This window comes from Periophthalmus magnuspinnatus, chromosome 8 (assembly GCF_009829125.3).
Source record: "Periophthalmus magnuspinnatus isolate fPerMag1 chromosome 8, fPerMag1.2.pri, whole genome shotgun sequence".
Taxonomy (NCBI): Eukaryota; Metazoa; Chordata; class Actinopteri; order Gobiiformes; family Gobiidae; genus Periophthalmus; species Periophthalmus magnuspinnatus.
Window position 1 is genome coordinate 154,046 of NC_047133.1, and position 22,687 is coordinate 176,732.

General features: G+C 46.7%; 1 protein-coding gene and 1 long non-coding RNA gene across 2 annotated transcripts; one reads left to right on the plus strand and one right to left on the minus strand.

Annotated features, from left to right (window-relative positions):
* Window positions 1-106: 106 nt before the first annotated feature.
* On the plus strand, window positions 107-18,227 carry LOC117375489 (properdin-like). Its single transcript, XM_033971801.2, has 11 exons — window positions 107-200; window positions 3,452-3,590; window positions 4,887-5,050; window positions 5,127-5,291; window positions 5,992-6,186; window positions 8,413-8,580; window positions 9,179-9,358; window positions 10,001-10,174; window positions 15,857-16,057; window positions 17,139-17,250; window positions 17,961-18,227. The coding sequence occupies exons 1-11, from the start codon at window positions 110-112 to the stop codon at window positions 18,076-18,078; spliced, it is 1,707 nt and encodes a 568-aa protein (XP_033827692.2). The 5' UTR covers window positions 107-109; the 3' UTR covers window positions 18,079-18,227.
* A 2,032-nt stretch (window positions 18,228-20,259) lies between these two features.
* Window positions 20,260-21,711, minus strand: LOC129456433 (uncharacterized). Its single transcript, XR_008648763.1, has 3 exons — window positions 21,652-21,711; window positions 20,399-20,475; window positions 20,260-20,317 (listed from the first exon to the last, which is right to left on the minus strand). It is a non-coding gene; the product is annotated as an uncharacterized LOC129456433 (long non-coding RNA).
* Window positions 21,712-22,687: the final 976 nt, after the last annotated feature.

The following is a 22,687-nucleotide window of genomic DNA, read 5'->3' on the forward strand; positions in this document are numbered from 1 at the left end:
TCACTCTGAGATACTTCACTTTCATGTACTCTTACTGTGAACAGGGTCCAGGGGCCGGGAGGGGGGAGTATAAGAGCAGAGGGGAGGAGAGATAAGCACTGGGCAGGAGATGTACAGAGCTCACACAGACATGGAAGTGTTCAAGGGAACACTACTACTACTACTACTACTACTACTACTACTGCACCTCCACAGCACAGGTCAGTACAGGGGGAGGGCGGGGAGGGTGATGGGGGTGCAGAGTGTGGTGGTGGGATAAAGAGCTTATATTTACTGTGATTATTCATTATTTTGCACAGTGGTGGAAGATAAAAGAGTAAAAGTAGTGAAGTATCGTACTTAAGTACACATTTTAGGTATATGTACTTTAAACACATTTTTAAGTGTATACATTTATTTCACTACATTTAAAAGCAGGTATCTGTTCTCCACAGCATTTTTGAACATTTTTGTTAAATTTTTTGTCTGAGACTTGCTGAAAAGACTGAGGATTGAGTTTTAACATATTTGTAGAACAAAACAAAAAACAAAAAAAAAAACAGAAGAAAAATATCGATTCAGTTGTTTCTGTCTTGAATCTTTATCAAAATCACTACATTTGAAGCTTTATTAGATCTCAAAATCTGCACAAAATACTTTTACTTTTTATTCTTGCAGTACATTTTTGAATGGGTACTTTAATACTTTTACTTTAGATTAGATGAGATTTTATTTGCACATACAAGTAAAAAGAACATTTGGACAGATAGAAAACATAAATTTACTGAGCAGGAGAGAGTGAGAAAACCACAACAGTCTCATAAGAACAACTCCCCTAAAACATGTTTATTTTATCATGAACAGACATGAACAAACATGAACAGACATGAACAAACATGAACAAACATGAACAAACATGAACACACAGCCCTAGTGTGAGTGTGAGGGGTTTGGTTCAGTCCGGGAAGAGTCTGGGGAGGAGCCAGCATCTGTTTCCCGTCACTGCTGTTTGCATCACCACACACTCTCTATCTGACCCCACTCCCCAAACCTTAACCAAGCTCCATGTCCAGTCATTTCTTAAGAAACATAACAGAGTTTGTTTCATGCACGGTCAGTTTCACTTCTCCACAGGCTGTTCAAACCAGGCAGTGGGAGTCAAGAATGGACACCCAGATAATAACTGCTACGGCCAGGGCTGAAACTACAGACTCACTTGACCTTGTATCTATTTTGTATCTGTCTATTACATGAACAGGACAGTTTTGGACCTTTCTGTTTGAATGGTCTTGATCTGTATCAGATCTATGACCTCATGGTGCCACATCACTCTTTGTCGATGCTAAAGTACTCAGTACTCAGTACTCAGTACTCAATACCGACTCCAGTACCACAGTGAGGACAAAACATGTAACCCTAACACTTTTGCAACAACAGAATATCAGTTTCAACACAAAATAATAATACTAGTGTTACCATGAGCTCTTTTACTTGATGTGATTTTCTGCAGCACTGATACTTGTTTAAATAGGAATCCAGTTTCGAGATTAATTTTAATATTAATGAGTATCTGATTTTTGACTTTTTACAAACCACATAAGATTAAAGAGCAAATATCACTCTATTTTATGATTTATTACAAAGTTTTTTCCAATAGTTGTGTTTTGTTTCATTCACATTTTTAACTCACAAACCCTGCATGTTCAGACTGAGCTCTTCTCTCAAACTGAAAACACTTTGTGATGTCAGGTGGAATACAGGAAGTGCTCCACTGTGTTTTTAACACCTGTATGTGTGTGTGTTAATGACACCTGTATGTGTGTGTTAATGTCACCTGTATGTGGTGTTAATGACACCTGTGTGTGCGTGTTAATGACACCCGTGTGTGGTGTTAATGACACCTGTATGTGGCGTTAATGACACCTGTATGTGTGTGTTAATGACACCTGTATGTGTGTGTTAATGACACCTGTGTGTGTTAATGACACCTGTGTGTGTGTTAATGACACCTGTGTGTGTGTTATGGCACCTGTGTGTGTTAATGACACCTGTATGTGTGTGTTAATGACACCTGTGTGTGTGTGTGTGTTAATGACACCTGTGTGTGTGTTAATGACACCTGTGTGTGTTAATGACACCTGTGTGTGTGTTAATGACACCTGTGTGTGTGTTATGGCACCTGTGTGTGTTAATGACACCTGTATGTGTGTGTTAATGACACCTGTGTGTGTGTGTGTGTTAATGACACCTGTATGTGGCGTTAATGACACCTGTATGTATGTGTTAATGACACCTGTGTGTGCTAATGACACCTGTGTGTGTGTGTGTGTGTTAATGACACCTGTGTGTGTTAATGACACCTGTGTGTGTTAATGACACCTGTATGTGTGTGTTATTGACACCTGTGTGTCTGTGTTAATGACACCTGTATGTGTGTGTTAATGACACCTGTATGTGTGTGTTAATGACACCTGTATGTGTGTGTTAATGACACCTGTGTGTGTGTGTGTGTTAATGACACCTGTATGTGTCTGCTAATGACACCTGTGTGTGTTAATGACACCTGTGTGTGTGTGTTAATGGCACTTGTGTGTGTTAATGACACCTGTATGTGGTGTTAATGACACCTGTATGTGTGTGTTAATGACACCTGTGTGTGTTAATGACACCTGTGTGTGTGTGTTAATGACACCTGCATGTGCATGTTAATGACACCCGTGCGTGTTAATGACACCCGTGTGTGTTAATGACACCCGTGTGTGTTAATGACACCCGTATGTGGTGTTAATGACACCTGTATGTGGTGTTAATGACAGCCGTGTGTGTGTGTGTTAATGACACCTGTGTGTGTGTGTGTTAATGACACCTGCATGTGTGTGTTAATGACACCTGTGTGTGTGTGTGTGTTAATGACACCTGTGTGTGTGTGTGTGTGTGTGTGTGTGTTAATGACACCCGTGTGTGTTAATGACACCCGTGTGTGGTGTTAATGACACCTGTGTGTGGTGTTAATGACACCCGTGTGTGGTGTTAATGACACCTGTATGTGGTGTTAATGACGCCAGTGTGTGTGTGTGTGTGTTAATGACACCTGTGTGTGTTAATGACACCTGTATGTGTGTGTTAATGACACCTGTATGTGGTGTTAATGACACCTGTTTGTGTGTGTGGTGTTAATGACACCTGTATGTGGTGTTAATGACACCTGTGTGTGTGTGCGTTAATGACACCTGTGTGTGTTAATGCCAGCGGTATGTGTGTGTTAATGACACCTGTGTGTGTGTGTGTGTGTGTTAATGACACCTGTGTGTGTTAATGACACCTGTATGTGTGTGTTAATGACACCTGTGTGTGTGTGTGTGTGTGTGTGTTAATGACACCTGTGTGTGTTAATGACACCTGTGTATGGTGTTAATGACACCTGTATGTGGTGTTAATGACACCCGTGTGTGGCCTTGGGTGTTTTGTCCAGATGGAGTGAGGTGCTTTTCACAGTTTGTCGTGTCCACCCTGAGCTGTGAAGGGGACATTGGGCAGGTGGACAAGGACGACTGCTGCTTCAACCCCAAGTACGGCTACGAGACGGAGGACGGGCAGTGCCAGTCCTGCGGGTCAGTCCCAACACGTGTAAATCAACATTATTAACATTATTAACATACATTTTACTTCCTGGTTGGACGGCGTTGACATAACTGTGATCTGGCAACGTCAAAAAGGACCAAAACTCATATAATTTACTAAATATTTATGATTTATATTTACTAATAAAATAGATGAAGGCACTTTTAAAGAAAAGAGTTTAGGATCCAAACATGAAATTGTAAAACTATTTTATGACACAGCGAGTGTGTCTGAAAAACCTCAGAGAATTTTCTTTTTCTAACCTACAAACACTTTAAGGCAGAAACTGGTTCATTCAAATGACAAAACCCTGAGACACAAAGTGTCTCCTCCGTTCAGTGAAGAGTGAGCGTCACACTCAGTGAAGAGTGAGCGTCACACTCAGTGAAGAGTGAGCGTCACACTCAGTGAAGAGTGAGCGTCACACTCAGTGAAGAGTGAGCGTCACACTGGAGAAACTAAACACTCCACAAGAGAAAGAACCAACACGAGAGAGCAGCTCAGGACACAGTCTGCTGTTCATCTCAAACTCACCTCCTTTAAACAGAGTGAGGTTCAGATCTGAGCCAGAGAAAAGAAAATGCGATGGATTAGACCTGGACGACTGAGGATTACACAGATGTTTACTTTATGATTGGAAAAGAAAACTGAATCGTTCTGGCCAAAGGTTTTAAGAGTTGACATGTTTTGTAACACAACCAAGAGGCTTTTTCAATTCTGACTCGATTCTGGTGAGTCACTGCCTTAAATCTGAAGGGAGGAGCTAACTACAGTCAAACTACCACCCCATGGGGACAGTGTCTTTATGTGAACTACCCTGAGGTGGACCGCAGACTGTGTCCTGAGCTGCTCTCTCCACGGTGGTGGCACTTTCTCTTATGGAGTGACTGTTTAGTTTCTCTGTCTTAAAGTGTTTGTAGGTTTGAAAAAGACTGGAACCTCAAACTGCCTTTTGCTCTGGATTAGACCTGGATTAGATCTGGATTAGATCTGGATTAGACCTGGATTAGACCTGGATTAGACCTGGATTAGACCTGGATTAGACCTGGATTAGACCTGGATCAGACCTGGATTAGACCTGGATTAGATCTGGATTAGATCTGGATTAGACCTGGATTAGACCTGGATTAGACCTGGATTAGACCTGGATTAGATCTGGATCAGACCTGGATCAGACCTGGATTAGACCTGGACGCCTTATACACGAGTTTTACTGTTGAGGATCTGTGAGACGTGTGCGATGTGAACGAAATACGACTAATGACGTCACGACTTTGCGACATTAGGCCCCCGAGCTGGTCCAGCTGGTCTGAATGGTCCCAGTGCACTACTCTGTGTGGGGCGGGGGTGAGGCTCAGGAGGCGGAGCTGCTACGGCATCGGCCAATCAGACTGCGAGAAGACCGGACACAAGCAGGAGGCCGAGCGGTGCGACGGCACCTGCTGCGACGGTAAATACTGCCCCATCGGGACGGCGCGTGTAACTGCGGTGTCATCAGGACGGCCTCTGATTGGTTGATTTTGCAGGGGAGGGGTGGAGCCTGTGGTCCTCTTGGTCTGCGTGTTCAGTGACCTGTGGAAAAGGCGGAGTCAAGAGCAGAAACAGGAAGTGCACTGATCGCAGCGAGTGTAAGCTAGCATGTAGCGGAGCAGCGGAGGACACGCAAGACTGTGTCCTCCCAACGTGTCCAGGTCAGTGTCCCACATGTTTTATATGTCCTACATGTCTTATATATGTCCTACACATCTTATATATGTCCCACATGTCTTATATATGTCCCACATGTCTTATATACGTCCCACATGTCTTATATATGTCCCACATGTCTTATATACGTCCCACATGTCTTATATGTCCCACATGTCTTATATGTCCCACATGTCTTATATACGTCCCACATGTCTTATATATGTCCCACATGTCTTATATATGTCCCACACGTCTTATATATGTCCTACATGTCTTATATATGTCCCACACATCTTATATATGTCCCACACGTCTTATATACGTCCCACATGTCTTATATATGTCCCACATGTCTTATATATGTCCCACATGTCTTATATATGTCCCACATGTCTTATATATGTCCAACATGTTTTATATGTCCCACATGTCTTATATGTCCCACATGTCTTATATATGTCCCACATGTCTTATATGTCCCACACGTCTTATATATGTCCCACACGTCTTATATATGTCCTACACATCTTATATATGTCCCACACGTCTTATATATGTCCCACATGTCTTATATACGTCCCACATGTCTTATATATGTCCCACATGTCTTATATATGTCCCACATGTCTTATATATGTCCCACATGTCTTATATGTCCCACATGTCTCACATGTCCCCCGTGTCCCATGATCCTCTGTCCAGTCCATGGGGGATGGTCAGCGTGGTCAGAGTGGTTCGAGTGTTCAGGTTCGTGTATCAGTCTCCACGGAGCCACTCCGATTCGAGAGCGGCTCCGCTCTTGCTCCAGTCCTCCTCCCTCAGTGCTGCCCCCTGGTGACGACTGCCCTGGAGACAGTTTGCAGACACAGCAGTGCACCGAGCTGCCTCACTGTGCAGGTGAGGCTCTGGTCTGTGTGAGGAGACACGTCCTCATTCTCCTGTAGTTGGAGAAATGACCTTAAACTATTTTTTTCTAAACTTCTACAATGTGCAGAAGTTTCCACTTTCAGCACAAATCCTGTGTTTGGTGGTTCACGTTCTCTCCTTTAGTTTAAAGTTGAAGGTGCAAATGGCAGGTGTACAACTACACCCAAACAACTACACCCAGACAACTACACCCAAACAACTACACCCAGACAACTACACCCAAACAACTACACCCAGACAACTACACCCAAACAACTACACCCAGACAACTACACCCAAACAACTACACCCAGACAACTACACCCAAACAACTACACCCAGACAACTACACCCAGACAACTACACCCAAACAACTACACCCAAACTAACAACTACACCCAAAGTAACAACTACACCCAAAGTAACAACTACACCCAGACAACTACACCCAAAATAACAACTACACCCAAACAACTACACCCAAACTAACAACTACACCCAAACTAACATCTACACCCAAAGTAACAACTACACCCAGACAACTACACCCAAACAACTACACCCAAACTAACATCTACACCCAGACAATTACACCCAAAGTGACAACTACACTCAAACAACTACACCAAAACTAACAACTACACCCAAACAACTACACCCAAACATCTACACCCAAACTAACATCTACACTCAGACAACTACACCGAAACTAACATCTACACCCAAACTAACAACTATACCAAAACAGCTACACCCAAACTAACAATTACACCCAAACAACTACACCCAAACTAACAACTACAACCAAACAACTACACCCAAAGTAACACACTCAAAATATATGCCCCTAGTTTGAGACACGCCCAGAACATGTGAGAAGAGACTGAACACAAAGAGACTGAACACAAAGAGACTGAACACAAAGAAAACTGTTGCTGCCTACACACAAAAACAAAACAACAGGAAAAATCAGACAAAACAAGAAAAATCGGCCAGACGAGGAGGAGGAAGACCAGACGAGGAGGAGGAGAGCCGGGCGAGGAGGAGGAGAGGGTCCAGCTGTCATCGGGGCATCTGAAAGAGATACACTCCACAGGGGGAGTGGGACAGGGGACAACATGTGAATAGCATTGCTGATGAGAAAATAGGACAAAGTAGAGGATAGTGCTCAGGTTGCCATACTTCCCCCAGCTAGTTACTCCTACTGCAGCTTATCTTATCCCGGGTTTTAATAACCCTAACTCCCTCACTATGTAACCTGGTCTATACCGAAGAGGAAGGTTTTAAGCCTGGTCTTAAATACAGAGACTGTGGGGGCCTGTTTAACATCAGCAGGGAGTTGATTCCATAGCACAGGAGCTTGGTAACTGAATGCTCTCCCTCCCACTGTACTTTTGGACACTCTAGGAACCACTAATAGTCCTGCATTCTGAGAGCGGAGTGCTCTGTTTGGCTGGTACGGGACAGTAGCATCTTGCAGATAGGATGGGGCCATATCTAAACGGTATGGCCCCATCCATTAATGCCATGTTTTCTGATAATGTTCCCCAATGGCAACATATACAGAGTAAATAGGATTGGACCAAGCACAGATCCTTGTGGAACACCACAGGCTACTTTAGAACAGGGAGAGGTGCTCTGGTTTATACTAACAAACTGGTACCTATCTGATAGATAGGATTTAAACCATTTGAGGGCGGTCCCTCTGATTCCAATGTCACATTCTAACCTCTGCAGTAGAATGTTGTGATCAATGGTGTCAAACGCTGCACTGAGGTCCAGTAGGACCAGGACTGAAGCCAGCCCGTTATCAGCAGCTAGTAGTAAATCATTTGTTACTTTAAGCAGTGCAGTCTCTGTGCTGTGGTGAGCTCTGAATCCAGATTGAAATTTTTCAAATATATTATTGTCCTGCAGGTGGCGGCAGAGCTGTTTCACCACAACTCGTTCTAGAATTTTGGAGAGGAAGGGAAGATTAGAGATAGGTCTATAGTTGACTAATTCATCAGGATTTATTAGTGTTAGCATTAGCATTAGCATAGGCCAGGACTAGACCAGGACTAAACCTCGACCGAACCTTCTGTCAGTATTTGTTAATACATGCATTGTGTCACCACAGAAACTGCTGCATATTCCACCATAGACATGCATGTACAACGCTTCCAGCATGATGTCACCGCAAAGTATGAATAACTGTGTTGTGATTGGCCGTTGTAGTGGACGGAGGCTGGGGCCCCTGGTCGGACCCCGGGCCCTGCTCCGTGTCGTGTGGGGAGGGCCTCCAGCTCAGCCACAGATCATGTGACCAGCCCCGCCCTGAGTACGGAGGACGCCATTGCAGCGGACCGAGCACCAAGAGCTCAGTGTGCGACAGCCCCTGTCCAGGCAAGACTGAACCGGGACTGGACCGGGACTGGACCGGGACTGGACCGGGACTGGACCGGGACTGGAGGACCGGGACTGGACCGGGACTGGACCAGGACTGGACCGGGACTGGACCTGGACTGAACCAGGACTGAACCAGGACTGGACTGGGACTGAACCTGGACCGGGACTGGACTGGGACTGAACCTGGACTGGACCAGAACTGGACGGGGACTGAACCGGGACTGGACCTGGACTGGACCAGGACTGAACCAGGACTGGACCGGGACTGGACTGGGACTGAACCTGGACCGGGACTGGACTGGGACTGAACCTGGACTGGACCAGAACTGGACGGGGACTGAACCGGGACTGGACCTGGACTGGACCGGGACTGAACCTGGACTGGACCGGGACTGGACCGGGACTGGACCGGGACTGAACCTGGACTGAACCTGGACTGGACCGGGACTGGACCGGGACTGAACCTGGACTGGACCGGGACTGAACCTGGACTGGACCGGGACTGAACCAGGACTGGACCAGGTCTAAACCAGGACTGGACCAGGACTGAACTTGGACTAAACCAGGTCTAAACCAGGTCTAACCCTCTCTCCAGTGCCTAACTTCTGGACGGACTGGTCCCACTGGTCGGAGTGCTCTGGGACGTGTCTTCCTGACGGGGGGACGGCTCCACACAGGACCAGGCGTCGCGTCTGCGTCTCCCCCAGCGGCAGTGGGACGTGTGAGGGGTCCAACCACGAGAGAGGCCCCTGTCCCGGGCTCAGCTACTGCCAGGGTCAGTCCAGTGCACTTTGACCAACTACACTGACATTCTCAAACTGTCCACTAGAGGCAGCGTATGTGTGCTCGTGTATTGATCATAGTATTTGTATGTGTGCTTGTGTATTGATCATAGTATTTGTATGTGTGCTTGTGTATTGATCGTAGTATTTGTGTATTGATCATAGTATTTGTGTGTGTGCTCGTGTATTGATCGTAGTATTTGTGTATTGATCGTAGTATTTGTGTGTGTGCTCGTGTATTGATCATAGTATTTGTGTATTGATTGTAGTATTTGTGTGTGTGCTCATGTATTGATCGTAGTATTTGTGTGTGTGCTCGTGTATTGATCATAGTATTTGTGTATTGATCGTAGTATTTGTGTGTGTGCTCATGTATTGATTGTAGTATTTGTGTGTGTGCTCGTGTATTGATTGTAGTATTTGTGTGGTTGCTCGTGTATTGATTGTAGTATTTGTGTGTGTGCTCATGTATTGATTGTAATATTTGTGTGTGCTCGTGTATTGATCGTAGTATTTGTGTATTGATCGTAGTATTTGTGTACTGATCGTAGTATTTGTGTGTGTTCTCGTGTATTGATTGTAATATTTGTGTGTGTGCTCATGTATTGATTGTAGTATTTGTGTGTCTGCTCCAGTGCACGGCTCCTGGGGGCCCTGGTCCTCTTTATCGCCCTGCCCGGTCACCTGTGGGGTGGGGCTCCAGGTGTCAAGGCGTTTCTGCGACAGCCCCGCCCCTAAACATGGAGGTCAGGGCTGCGACGGAGACAGCACCATGAGCCAGGTGTGCAACACCCAGCAGCACTGTCCAGGTGAAGGGCGTGGCCTTTAAAGAAGCGTTGAACCTGTAATGACACCCTCGTCAAAAACACGTCTGAAGGGTTTTATATCCATGTATTCAATTTTCAATTCAATTCAATTCATTTATTTTTGTAACGCCCAAAATCACAACAACAGTTGTCTCGAAGGGCGTTCATGTTTTGGTTGATGGGGGAAACCGGAGTACCCGGAGGAAACCCATCCAGACACGGGGAGAAACATGAAAAACTCCACACAGAAAGGCCTGGTGACCCGGGGATCGAACCAACCTTCTTGCTGTGAGACATGAGTGATGGCACTCAGTCACCGTGCCGCCAAGACACAAAAAACAAAACAACAGGAAGAATCAGACACAACAAGAAAAATCAGACACAACAGGAAAAATCAGACAACATAAGAAATCGGCCAGGAGACCAGACGAGGAGGAGGAGAGCCGGGCGAGGAGGAGGAGAGCCAGGCAAGGAGGAGGTCCAACTGTCATCGGGGCATCTGAAAGAGATACACTCCACAGGGGGAGTGGGACAGGGGACAACATGTGAATAGCATTGCTGATGAGAAAATAGGGCAAAGTAGAGGATAGTGCTCAGGTTGCCATACTTCCCCCAGCTAGTTACTCCTACTGCAGCTTATCTTATCCCGGGTTTTAATAACCCTAACTCCCTCACTAAGTAACCTGGTCATATGCTATACCGAAGAGGAAGGTTTTAAGCCTGGTCTTAAATACAGAGACTGTGGGGGCCTGTTTAACATCAGCAGGGAGTTGATTCCATAGCACAGGAGCTTGGTAACTGAATGCTCTCCCTCCCACTGTACTTTTGGACACTCTAGGAACCACTAATAGTCCTGCATTCTGAGAGCGGAGTGCTCTGTTTGGCTGGTACGGGACAATAGCATCTTGCAGATAGGATGGGGCCATACCGTTTAGGGCTTTGTATGTCAGGAGGAGGACTTTGAATTTGATTCTAAGCTCGACAGGAAGCCAGTGCAGATATTTTAGTACAGGACTGATGTGGTCTCTTCTTTTAGTTCCTGTTAGGACTCTGGCCGCTGCATTTTGGACCAACTGGAGGCTCCTTATAGTACTTTATAGTACTTTATAGTACTTTTGGGGCAGGCGGCAAGCAGGGAATTACAGTAATCAAGTCTGGAAGTAACAAATGCATGGATGAGTTTTTCAGCATCGTTTTTAGGTAAAATATTTCTAATTTTAGTTATATTTCGCAGGTGAAAGTATGCGGTTTTACAAGCTAGGTTTATATGGGCTGTGAATGAGAGATTTTGATCAAATAGGACTCCAAGATTTTTTACAGTAGGGCTAGAAGCTATATTCACATTGTCGAGTGAGATTATCTGGTCTGACAGAGAATCTCTTTGACCTTTGGGACCAACGACAATGACCTCTGTTTTTTCAGGATTTAAGAGCAGGTAATTCAAGGTCATCCAGGTTTTGATGTCCTTCACACAGGCACTGAGTTTATCTATTTGATCAGTCTGATTTGGTTTCATTGATAAGTACAGCTGAGTGTCATCAGCGTAGCAGTGAAAATTAATGCCATGTTTTCTGATAATGTTACCCAATGGCAACATATACAGAGTAAATAGGATTGGACCAAGCACAGATCCTTGTGGAACACCACAGGCTACTTTAGAACAGGGAGAGGTGCTCTGGTTTATACTAACAAACTGGTACCTATCTGATAGATAGGATTTAAACCATTTGAGGGCGGTCCCTCTGATTCCAATGTCACATTCTAATCTCTGCAGTAGAATGTTGTGATCAATGGTGTCAAACGCTGCACTGAGGTCCAGTAGGACCAGGACTGAAGCCAGCCCGTTATCAGCAGCTAGTAGTAAATCATTTGTTACTTTAAGCAGTGCAGTCTCTGTGCTGTGGTGAGCTCTGAATCCAGATTGAAATTTTTCAAATATATTATTGTCCTGCAGGTGGCGGCAGAGCTGTTTCACCACAACTCGTTCTAGAATTTTTGAGAGGAAGGGAAGATTAGAGATAGGTCTATAGTTGACTAATTCATCAGGATTTAGGTTAGGTTTTTTCAAAAGGGGTTTAATCACAGCATACTTAAAGGACTGAGGAACGTAGCCATTTTCTAACGACATATTTAATATGTTATGGATGGAATCTATTATTAGGGGGAGGGCTTCTTTGAGGAGTCTGATTGGAATAGGGTCGAGCAAACAGGTTGATGGTTTTGACGACATGATGACTGAGGTAATCTCCACCTCATCAACAGGAGTAAATTTATCTAATATTATTAGAGGGTCCATATGGGATATTGGCATTACAGACTGGATTTGCTCAGAGCTGATTTTTGGAGTAGCTTTGTTAATTTTGTCTCTAATGGTTGTGATTTTGTAATCAAAGAAGTGAAGAAAGTCATCACAACTAATGTTCGAGGGGATAAGAGACTCATTAGCAGTGTGGGAGTTTGTCAGCCTGGCTACAGTGCTGAACAAAAATCTGGGGTTATTTTTGTTTACTTCTATTAGATTTGAATAGTATCTAGTTCGGGCTTTCCGCAGAGCGGCCTTATAAGTGAGCAGGCAGAGCTTCCATGCCTTCAGAGACTGCTCAGAGCGCGAGCGGCGCCAAAGCTTCTCTGTGCGTCTTACATGTTGTTTGAGTGTCCTGAGCTGTAACGTGTACCATGGAGCCGGAGGTCTTGGTTTAATGCTTTTCTGTTTTAGCGGAGCTACAACATCGAGAGCAGATTTTAAGGTGAGCATTGTTCTGTCAACCAATTGATCAGTGACAATTGGATTAAAATTATTGCCATTGTCACATGACATATCTTTCAGTAATGGCTCAATAATTTCTTTAAACTCTGTAACCGATTTATCTGATAATGTTCTTTTCATTATAGTTTTTTTCTGTGGGGCTGGATAGTCTTTTAGTATAAATTGAAAGGTAATTAAGAAATGGTCAGAGAGTATAGGGTTTTGAGGAAGGACAATTAGATCATTAATCTCAATACCATAGGTTAGAACGAGATCTAGAGTGTGATTGTGACAGTGAGTCGGCTTATTCACACTCTGGGTGAAACCGATCCCATCCAGGAGTGCACCAAAAGCATTACTGAGGCAATCACTGCCGTTATCTACATGAATGTTGAAATCTCCGACTATAACAATCCTTTCCCAGTTCAAGACTAAACTTGAGATGAAATCAGAAAACTCTGTCAGGAAGTCGGCATATGGACCAGGAGGTCGATAAATTATTATAAATATAACAGCTTTTTGGTTTTTCCAATTGGGGCACGTAATGGAGAGTGCGAGGCTTTCAAAGGAGAGGTAAGTATAGTTGGGTTTGGGGCTGAGAATTAGACTAGAATGAGAGATGACGGCCACACCACCACCTCCACCTGTGCTCCGGGCACTCTGAAAGTTCATGTGACTTGATGGTGTAGATTCGTTTAGTCTAACATAATCATTTTCCTGAAGCCATGTTTCAGTTAGGGCTAACAGATCAATATTAAGGTCGCCAATTAGTTCATTTATTAAAAGAGATTTGGAGGAAAGAGACCTGATGTTTAGCAGTCCACATTTTACACACTTATCATTTTGTTTATTTGCGGCACATTTATTTATTTTTGTTAAGTTATGAGATCTGACAGCTTCCTTGTCAGAGTTTAGGGGTGTTTTATTTGTGCTTTTTGTACGTGGGGCACACACAGTCTCTGTCTGTTTGGAGCTGTTCCCTCTGACTGAGTTGTGCTTCACTGGTCTAAACTGCTCCCTAACGTCACTATCACTGTCACTGTGCTTCCCTGAGCTATTCTGCGTGCTAGTCTTACCTGGTCAATCTAGACTAGCAATCATATTCTGAGCTAACAGGGCGGAGCCAGCCTGCGTGGGATGGATGCCGTCTCTACGTATAAGCCTAGGCTTCCCCTCAAATGCCCTCCAATTATCTATGAAGACGACACCATTCTGCGGGCACCAATTGGTCAACCACTGGTTGACTGCTGAAAAGCGGCTGTACATTTCACAATTGGTGTAGGTTGGGAGGGGGCCAGAGAAGTACACGGACTCCGACATCGACTTAGCCAATTGACAGACTGCAGCTATCTGTAACTTAACCACCTCTGACTGACCGCGCCGAGTATCGTTACCCCCCGCGTGTATAACGATCCGGCGGTACCTATTCTTACTTTTCTTTAAAAGCCTAAGATTCCCCTCGATGTCACCCAGTCTGGCTCCAGGGTAACACCGCGTGGAAGCTGCAGGCAGTTCCACGTCCCTGACTATGGAGCTCCCTATGACTAAAGTGTCCCGGGTCCAGTTCAGGGGAGCAAACCTGTTCTGGACGGGGAGCTCTCTACTCTCAACCCTGTGTCCCTGGTCTGCTACAGTCCTATTCTCAGCCCTGTGTCCCTGGCCTGTCCTACGCTTTCTTCTAACCGTCACAAACCTGTCCTGGTCTGATCCCGGCTGCACGGGTTGCGCTGGGGGGCTAGTCTCACTAGTTACGCTAAAGCTACTGCGGTCCGCGGTCCCTACTGCTGCTACCTGACTGTAACTCGGGGTCAGAGCCTCCAATGAGCGGATCCGCGTTTCTAACTCTGAGACCCTGGCCTGCAGGACTGCCACTACACTACACTTAACGCAACTGTCCCTATCATCATCAAATAAGCCAGGGTCATCACTCCACATATGGCAACCAGGGCAGGGAAAAGCGAGAGAAGAGGGGGAAGGTTTAGCCATGATGCTAGTCGGCTAGGCTAGTTCAGGCTGAACCGAGAGATAGAGGGGATTAATCCACGAAGTGCGGAGCAATAGATGCTGAATGAAACTTCGGTGGTTTAGCGAAGTATTCAGGCACTAGTGTAGATGTTAGAAACTGCTTTTTAAAATTGTAAAGATTCGTGGATTAACAATTTCAGGAGAGAGACGCTAGATACGCTAGATATACAACTCGCAAAACAGAATGCACTCACCCGGAAATGACGTCAGCCAAGAGACGCCAACGGCCTATGTATGTTTGAATAATATCAATCTCTCCTATTTGAACCGTCCTTACAGCAGCACGAGCCCGTACCACATGACACTTCTACATAAAGACACAAAAGCATGATACAAAACTGCATCACACCACGTGACAAACCTGATGTAGTTTCATCAGCAGGATGCACACTGACTGTTATCTCTCTAAACGGGGGGCGACTTAGCATGGAGAGCAAAGGGGCCCTCCCTTTGTTCTCCACTCAGAGCATCAAAAACAAAAGAAAAACATGTTAAGTTTTTTTTCAGTGAATGTACTGTAGCATTTTCAACATGAAGATTTAAATGTGTTATGTGTTATTAGCCCATAGAAACACTTTAAAGACTTTTAAAAACTTTTAAAGACTTTAAAGACTTTTAAATACATCACAGGGTGGAACAGAGCATTTTGAGCTTTGGAGATGAAGACAGACTAATAATGAAGTGTTACTCAAATGTATGAATGAAACAAAACACAACTTAAGGCATGTTTTTGATGAGGTAATGACATAATGGCTCAAAGCTACAAAAGTCAATGAAAGTCAATAAAATAAAATCGTTAAATGCTTTTTATATATAAAATACTTTTCTTAAACTAATGTCCTTTAAAGTATATTTCTGAGGTGAAAACCGTCTGACCTGACCTGTCTTTTTGCTCCTGTCTCGGTGGTGACCAGTGAACGGCGTGTGGTCGGAGTGGTCGTCCTGGGGCCCCTGTCTGGAGGTGTTTGACCCCTCCTACTCCATCAGATGTGAGCCCATAGGGGGCAGCCAGAGCCGAGAGCGCCGCTGCCTCCACAGGGCACTAGGGGGCGCTCCCTGTCCACTACAGCCGCTGTCCGAGTTGCGGGTGTGCTATGACGTCCAGGGTTGCTACGGTCAGTCGGAGTTTGGCCCCTGAGGGTTATGGGGTCACTGCTCTGGGGCGTAATGTGGTTGTGCCATGGAGCAAGACACTTCTGTACTTTATATCTCCCAGAAAACCCCATGAACCGTTCAGAATACGTCTTTTTACTTTTCACAAGAAATTGCACATTTTTAGCTTTAATCTGGTTTTATTTGACAAAGTTCTTCCTCACTGAACATTCTGAACATCTTAATTATTTACCACGATGAGTTTATAAGCACATCTATAAGACACAAGTATTTAAGAGAGTCTCTGTGTCCAGTGAAGGGTCAGTGTGTGACGTGTCTCTGTGTCCAGTGAAGGGTCAGTGTGTGACGTGTCTCTGTGTCCAGTGAAGGGTCAGTGTGTGACGTGACGTGTCCCTGTGTCCAGTGAAGGGTCAGTGTGGGACGTGTCTCTGTGTCCAGTGAAGGGTCAGTGTGTGACGTGTCTCTGTGTCCAGTGAAGGGTCAGTGTGTGACGTGACGTGTCTCTGTGTCCAGTGAAGGGTCAGTGTGGGACGTGTCTCTGTGTCCAGTGAAGGGTCAGTGTGTGACGTGTCTCTGTGTCCAGTGAAGGGTCAGTGTGTGACGTGACGTGTCTCTGTGTCCAGTGAAGGGTCAGTGTGTGACGTGACGTGTCTCTCTGTCCAGTGAAGGGTCAGTGTGTGACGTGACGTGTCCCTGTGTCCAGTGAAGGGTCAGTGTGTGACGTGTCTCTGTGTCCAGTGAAGGGTCAGTGTGTGACGTGTCTCTGTGTCCAGTGAAGGGTCAGTGTGTGACGTGACGTGTCTCTGTGTCCAGTGAAGGGTCAGTGTGTGACGTGTCTCTGTGTCCAGTGAAGGGTCAGTGTGTGACGTGACGTGTCTCTCTGTCCAGTGAAGGGTCAGTGTGTGACGTGACGTGTCTCTGTGTCCAGTGAAGGGTCAGTGTGTGACGTGACGTGTCTCTGTGTCCAGTGAAGGGTCAGTGTGTGACGTGTCTCTGTGTCCAGTGAAGGGTCAGTGTGTGACGTGACGTGTCTCTCTGTCCAGTGAAGGGTCAGTGTGTGACGTGACGTGTCTCTCTGTCCAGTGAAGGGTCAGTGGAGCGGCTGGGAGCCCTGGAGCCAGTGCATACCCCCCTGTGGAGACAAATCCATACGCTCACGCAAAATGAGGTGCCAACCGAACTACGAGAACTACAGGTGAGTCCAGACCTGTCAGTCCTGGTTTAGTCCTGGCTTAGTCCTGGTTTAGTTCTGGTTCAGTCCTGGTTTAGTCCCGGTTTAGTCCTGGTTCAGTCCTGGTTTAGTCCTGATTTAGTTCTGGTTTAGTCCTGGTTTAGTCCTGGTTTAGTCCCGGTTTAGTCCCGGTTTAGTTCTGGTTTAGTTCTGGTTTAGTCCTGGTTTAGTCCTGGTTTAGTTCTGGTTTAGTCCTGGTTTAGTCCTGATTTAGTTCTGGTTTAGTTCTGGTTTAGTCCTGGTTTAGTCCTGGTTTAGTTCTGGTTTAGTCCCGGTTTAGTCCCGGTTTAGTTCCGGTTTAGTCCTGGTTTAGTCCTGGTTTAGTCCTGGTTTAGTCCTGGTTTAGTCCTGGTTTAGTCCTGATTTAGTTCTGGTTTAGTTCTGGTTTAGTCCTGGTTTAGTTCTGGTTTAGTCCCGGTTTAGTCCCGGTTTAGTCCCGGTTTAGTCCCGGCTTAGTCCCGGCTTAGTCCCGGTTTAGTCCCGGTTTAGTCCCGATTTAGTTCCGGTTTAGTCCTGGTTTAGTCCTGGTTTAGTCCTGATTTAGTTCTGGTTTAGTTCTGGTTTAGTCCTGGTTTAGTCCTGGTTTAGTCCTGATTTAGTTCTGGTTTAGTCCTGGTTTAGTCCTGGTTTAGTTCTGGTTTAGTCCTGGTTCCGACGCGTCTTCTCTCTTGCAGTCCCACCATTGGCCTGAGGGAGGATAAGGCGACGTTTTTCGGGGAGCCTAGAGCGGACTGTGGACGCCCCGCCACTAAGGAGGAGGAGAACTGTGTGAATGCCCCGCCCTGTCAGTGACATCATCACCCACACTGATGCATTGTGGGATTTAGAGTCATATTAACCACTTTCAACAAACATGTCACTGATGCTTTGTAATTAAGATGATTAAAGCCCCACTGCGTAACATTTCAGCAAGAACAAATAAAAGGTTTGTTTTGTTCCTGGGGTTTTTATTGCTCACAGATACTTTGAAATACTCAGATGCCCTGCCATGTATATGTCAAACAGTTAGTTATGGTCAGTTACAATAAATGTTACAATCTTTAAGGTCTGGACTAAAGGGGAGAGTGAGGGGGCGGAGTCTGCAGGACTAAAGGGAGAGTGAGGGGGCGGAGTCTGCAGGACTAAAGGGGAGAGTGAGAGGGCGGAGTCTGCAGGACTAAAGGGGAGAGTGAGGGGGCGGAGTCTGCAGGACTAAAGGGGAGAGTGAGGGGGCGGAGTCTGCAGGACTAAAGGGAGAGTGAGGGGGCGGAGTCTGCAGGACTAAAGGGGAGAGTGAGGGGGCGGAGTCTGCAGGACTAAAGGGAAGAGTGAGGGGGCGGAGTCTGCAGGACTAAAGGGGAGAGTGAGGGGGCGGAGTCTGCAGGACTAAAGGGGAGAGTGAGGGGGGCGGAGTCTGTAGGACTAAAGGGAGAGTGAGGGGGCGGAGTCTGCAGGACTAAAGGGGAGAGTGAGGGGGCGGAGTCTGCAGGACTAAAGGGGAGAGTGAGGGGGCGGAGTCTGCAGGACTAAAGGGGAGAGTGAGGGGGCGGAGTCTGGAGGACTAAAGGGAGAGTGAGGGGGCGGAGTCTGCAGGACTAAAGGGGAGAGTGAGGGGGCGGAGTCTGCAGGACTAAAGGGAAGAGTGAGGGGGCGGAGTCTGCAGGACTAAAGGGGAGAGTGAGGGGGCGGAGTCTGTAGGACTAAAGGGGAGAGTGAGGGGGGCGGAGTCTGTAGGACTAAAGGGAGAGTGAGGGGGCGGAGTCTGCAGGACTAAAGGGGAGAGTGAGGGGGCGGAGTCTGCAGGACTAAAGGGAAGAGTGAGGGGGCGGAGTCTGTAGGACTAAAGGGGAGAGTGAGGGGGCGGAGTCTGTAGGACTAGAGGGGAGAGTGAGGGGGGCGGAGTCTGTAGGACTAAAGGGAGAGTGAGGGGGCGGAGTCTGTAGGACTAAAGGGGAGAGTGAGGGGGCGGAGTCTGCAGGACTAAAGGGGAGAGTGAGGGGGCGGAGTCTGCAGGACTAAAGGGAAGAGTGAGGGGGCGGAGTCTGTAGGACTAAAGGGGAGAGTGAGGGGGCGGAGTCTGTAGGACTAAAGGGGAGAGTGAGGGGGGCGGAGTCTGTAGGACTAAAGGGAGAGTGAGGGGGCGGAGTCTGCAGGACTAAAGGGGAGAGTGAGGGGGGCGGAGTCTGTAGGACTAAAGGGAGAGTGAGGGGGCGGAGTCTGCAGGACTAAAGGGGAGAGTGAGGGGGCGGAGTCTGCAGGACTAAAGGGAAGAGTGAGGGGGCGGAGTCTGTAGGACTCAAGGGGAGAGTGAGGGGGCGGAGTCTGTAGGACTAGAGGGGAGAGTGAGGGGGCGGAGTCTGTAGGACTAAAGGGAGAGTGAGGGGGCGGAGTCTGTAGGACTAAAGGGGAGAGTGAGGGGGTGGAGTCTGTAGGACTAAAGGGGAGAGTGAGGGGGCGGAGTCTGTAGGACTAAAGGGAGAGTGAGGGGGCAGCCTGATAAGCAACACATGCATCACCTGCTGGAATTGGAATTTGGAATTTCTAATGGTAAAAACCTTAAAAATATAAAAATGACAGAGAAGTTGTCTTGAAACCAAAAAGTCTGGTTTATTGAATCAGTTGTGCACAGTTGTCAAAGAGCCGTTGTCCCTGAGTCGTCTCGCTCTGAACATACAGTGTATTTATACCATCAAACAATCAAACCTGTTTAGTTTAGTCCAAGTGGCTCGAGGCCGCTGGACGCAACAAACAAAAGTTCCCCTCTGTAACCTAACCCTAACCCTAACAACAGACGGTATTATGAAGGTTGGGTTAAAGAGATCCATAACAATATAAGTAAAGATTTAGGGTAAAGAAGGTCACAACAAACCAGAGAGCTGGTGATGAGTCAAGAAAATGATACTTCTCATCATCATCGTGTTTTTAAAGGACAAACACATGTTCCTCTTACACCAGAGGACAGAACCAGAGCTCCACCGTCTGCCTCCATCACCGCGAGGCAGCCAGCAGGGGGCAGCACTAGTCCTCACCACTGCTGTTTGTACTGCAGAGACTGACAGAGCAGAGTTACACTGGAGCAGTAGTAGTAATGATAGCAGTAAACAGGAGTAGTACAGAAACTGAGAACACTTACAGAGTACCTGTTGGGGATCTTGGCAGCGCCGTCGGGGGTTTTCAGGGTGCTCTTACAGTGAGGACACTGCTCCCCCACTGCAACACAACACACTTCACATCAACTGGAGACTGTGAGAAGCACCTCACCTAGACACTGTGATACAAGGCAGTGAAGGTGAAGTGTCTCGCCTAAGGCCAATGGCGCCCCCCTGTGGCATCTGGTATTACCAACAGTAATAACCAGGTCCAACCCTGCTGGACTTCTGAGATCTGACAAGATCAGGAATTGACAACAAAGCCACAGTTACAATTTACAAAATGTAAAATAATCTACATATGTTATAATTGTATGTTATATGTTATAGTTTAATATAAAAATGTACTAATGTGCTAATGCTAATGTCCAATGTGCAAGTGTCCTGTGTGCTAATGTGCTAATGCTAATGTCCAATGTGCATGTGTCATATGTGCTAATGTGCTAATGCTAAAACACTTCCTTAACAAGCCTCTCAGGTGTCCAAGACGTGCGTCTCTATTGTGTGTGTGGTGGGGCTTGTGTAACAGCAGCAGGGGTCAAAGGGCTAATGATGACCCCCACGGAGCAGGCTGATGGACAAGGGGATCAGCGGAGGTTCTTCTGTTGGACTAAGGACTGTCTGTACAGCCATGTTTCCATTGGCACGTTTCACTGACGCCTTGGAGCGGGTTTGTTTGGTGTGGTTCAAACCAAGTCGTGTTTCTGTGTCACAAACGCAGCTCCGGGTTGAGGGGCAGGACTCTGCTCCCTGAGACACTGAGGTCAGCCAAATATAACTCATGTTTTCAAATCTAAATGGAACCTAAATTATATTTTTTATCATATGTCGATCTCAGCAAACTACTTCCTGTTTAGTTTGTAAAGCCTCATTGTGCAGTTGATGCATTGGGTTTAGTTTTAGACAGATGGTGCTCTGGAAATGAATTTTATACTTTACATGAGTCACATGAGCCTTATTTTTCTAAACATGTTGGCCTGACTCTGCGGAGCCACGTCAGACCACTTTAGAACGACCTCTAGAGTCCACTTTAGACCCCTCAAGACACAACCAGGACTGAACCAGGACTGAACCAGGACTGAACCAGGACTAAACCAGGACTGAACCAGGACTGAACCAGGACTGAACCAGGACTAAACCAGGACTAAACCAGGACTGAACCAGGACTGAACCAGGACTAAACCAGGACTGAACCAGGACTAAACCAGGACTGAACCAGGACTAAACCAGGACTGACCTGTGCTCTCCGCTGAGGTGCTGACCCCTGACACACTGTGAGAGTCACTTGGGGCAGTGTTCTCCTCCAGTAGCTGGACACACACAGCACACACATGAATCTACAAATACATTGTTTTTGATTTGACATTGTGTGTGTGTGGGGGGTGTGCGCGGGTGGGGGTGTGTCTGTGTCTGTGTGTGTGTGTGTGCGTGTGTCTGTGTGTGTGTGTGGGGGGGGGGGGGGTGTCTGTGTGTGTCTTTCCTGAGTGTCACATCAGTCACAGATCTGTCACTGTGAGGAAGTCAGCTCCAATCACACCTGTGGCTCAGGTGACACACTGAGCTCAGGTGACTCAGGGAGGGCGGGGCTGGGAGGACCTGAGTCACCTGAGCTGAGTGTGTCACCTGAGAGTACCTGTTTGTGAGTGAGAGTACCTGTTTGTGAGTGAGAGTACCTGTTTGTGAGTGAGAGTACCTGTTTGTGAGTGAGAGTACCTGTTTGTTTGTGAGAGTACCTGTTTTGATGTGTGTACCCTTTTCTGGGTCAGAGTACCTGTTTCTACATGAGAGTACCTGGTTCCTGTGTGCAGCACGGCGTTCCAGAGCACTCTGTCGCCTCCGGGCCTCCCAGTGCATGGCCGACATGTCCCTATCCTGCAACACACACAACACACAACAAAGTGAGGACGAACACACAGTGAGGACACACAGCAGAGTGAGGACACACAGCAGAGTGAGGACACACAGCACAGTGAGGACACACACAGCACAGTGAGGACACACACAGCACAGTGAGGACACACAGCAGAGTGAGGACACACAGCAGAGTGAGGACACACACACAGCAGAGTGAGGACACACAGCACAGTGTTGACACACACAGCACAGTGAGGACACACACAGCACAGTGAGGACACACACAGCACAGTGAGGACACACAGCACAGTGAGGACACACAGCAGAGTGAGGACACACACACAGCAGAGTGAGGACACACAGCACAGTGAGGACACACAGCACAGTGAGGACACACACAGCACAGTGAGGACACACAG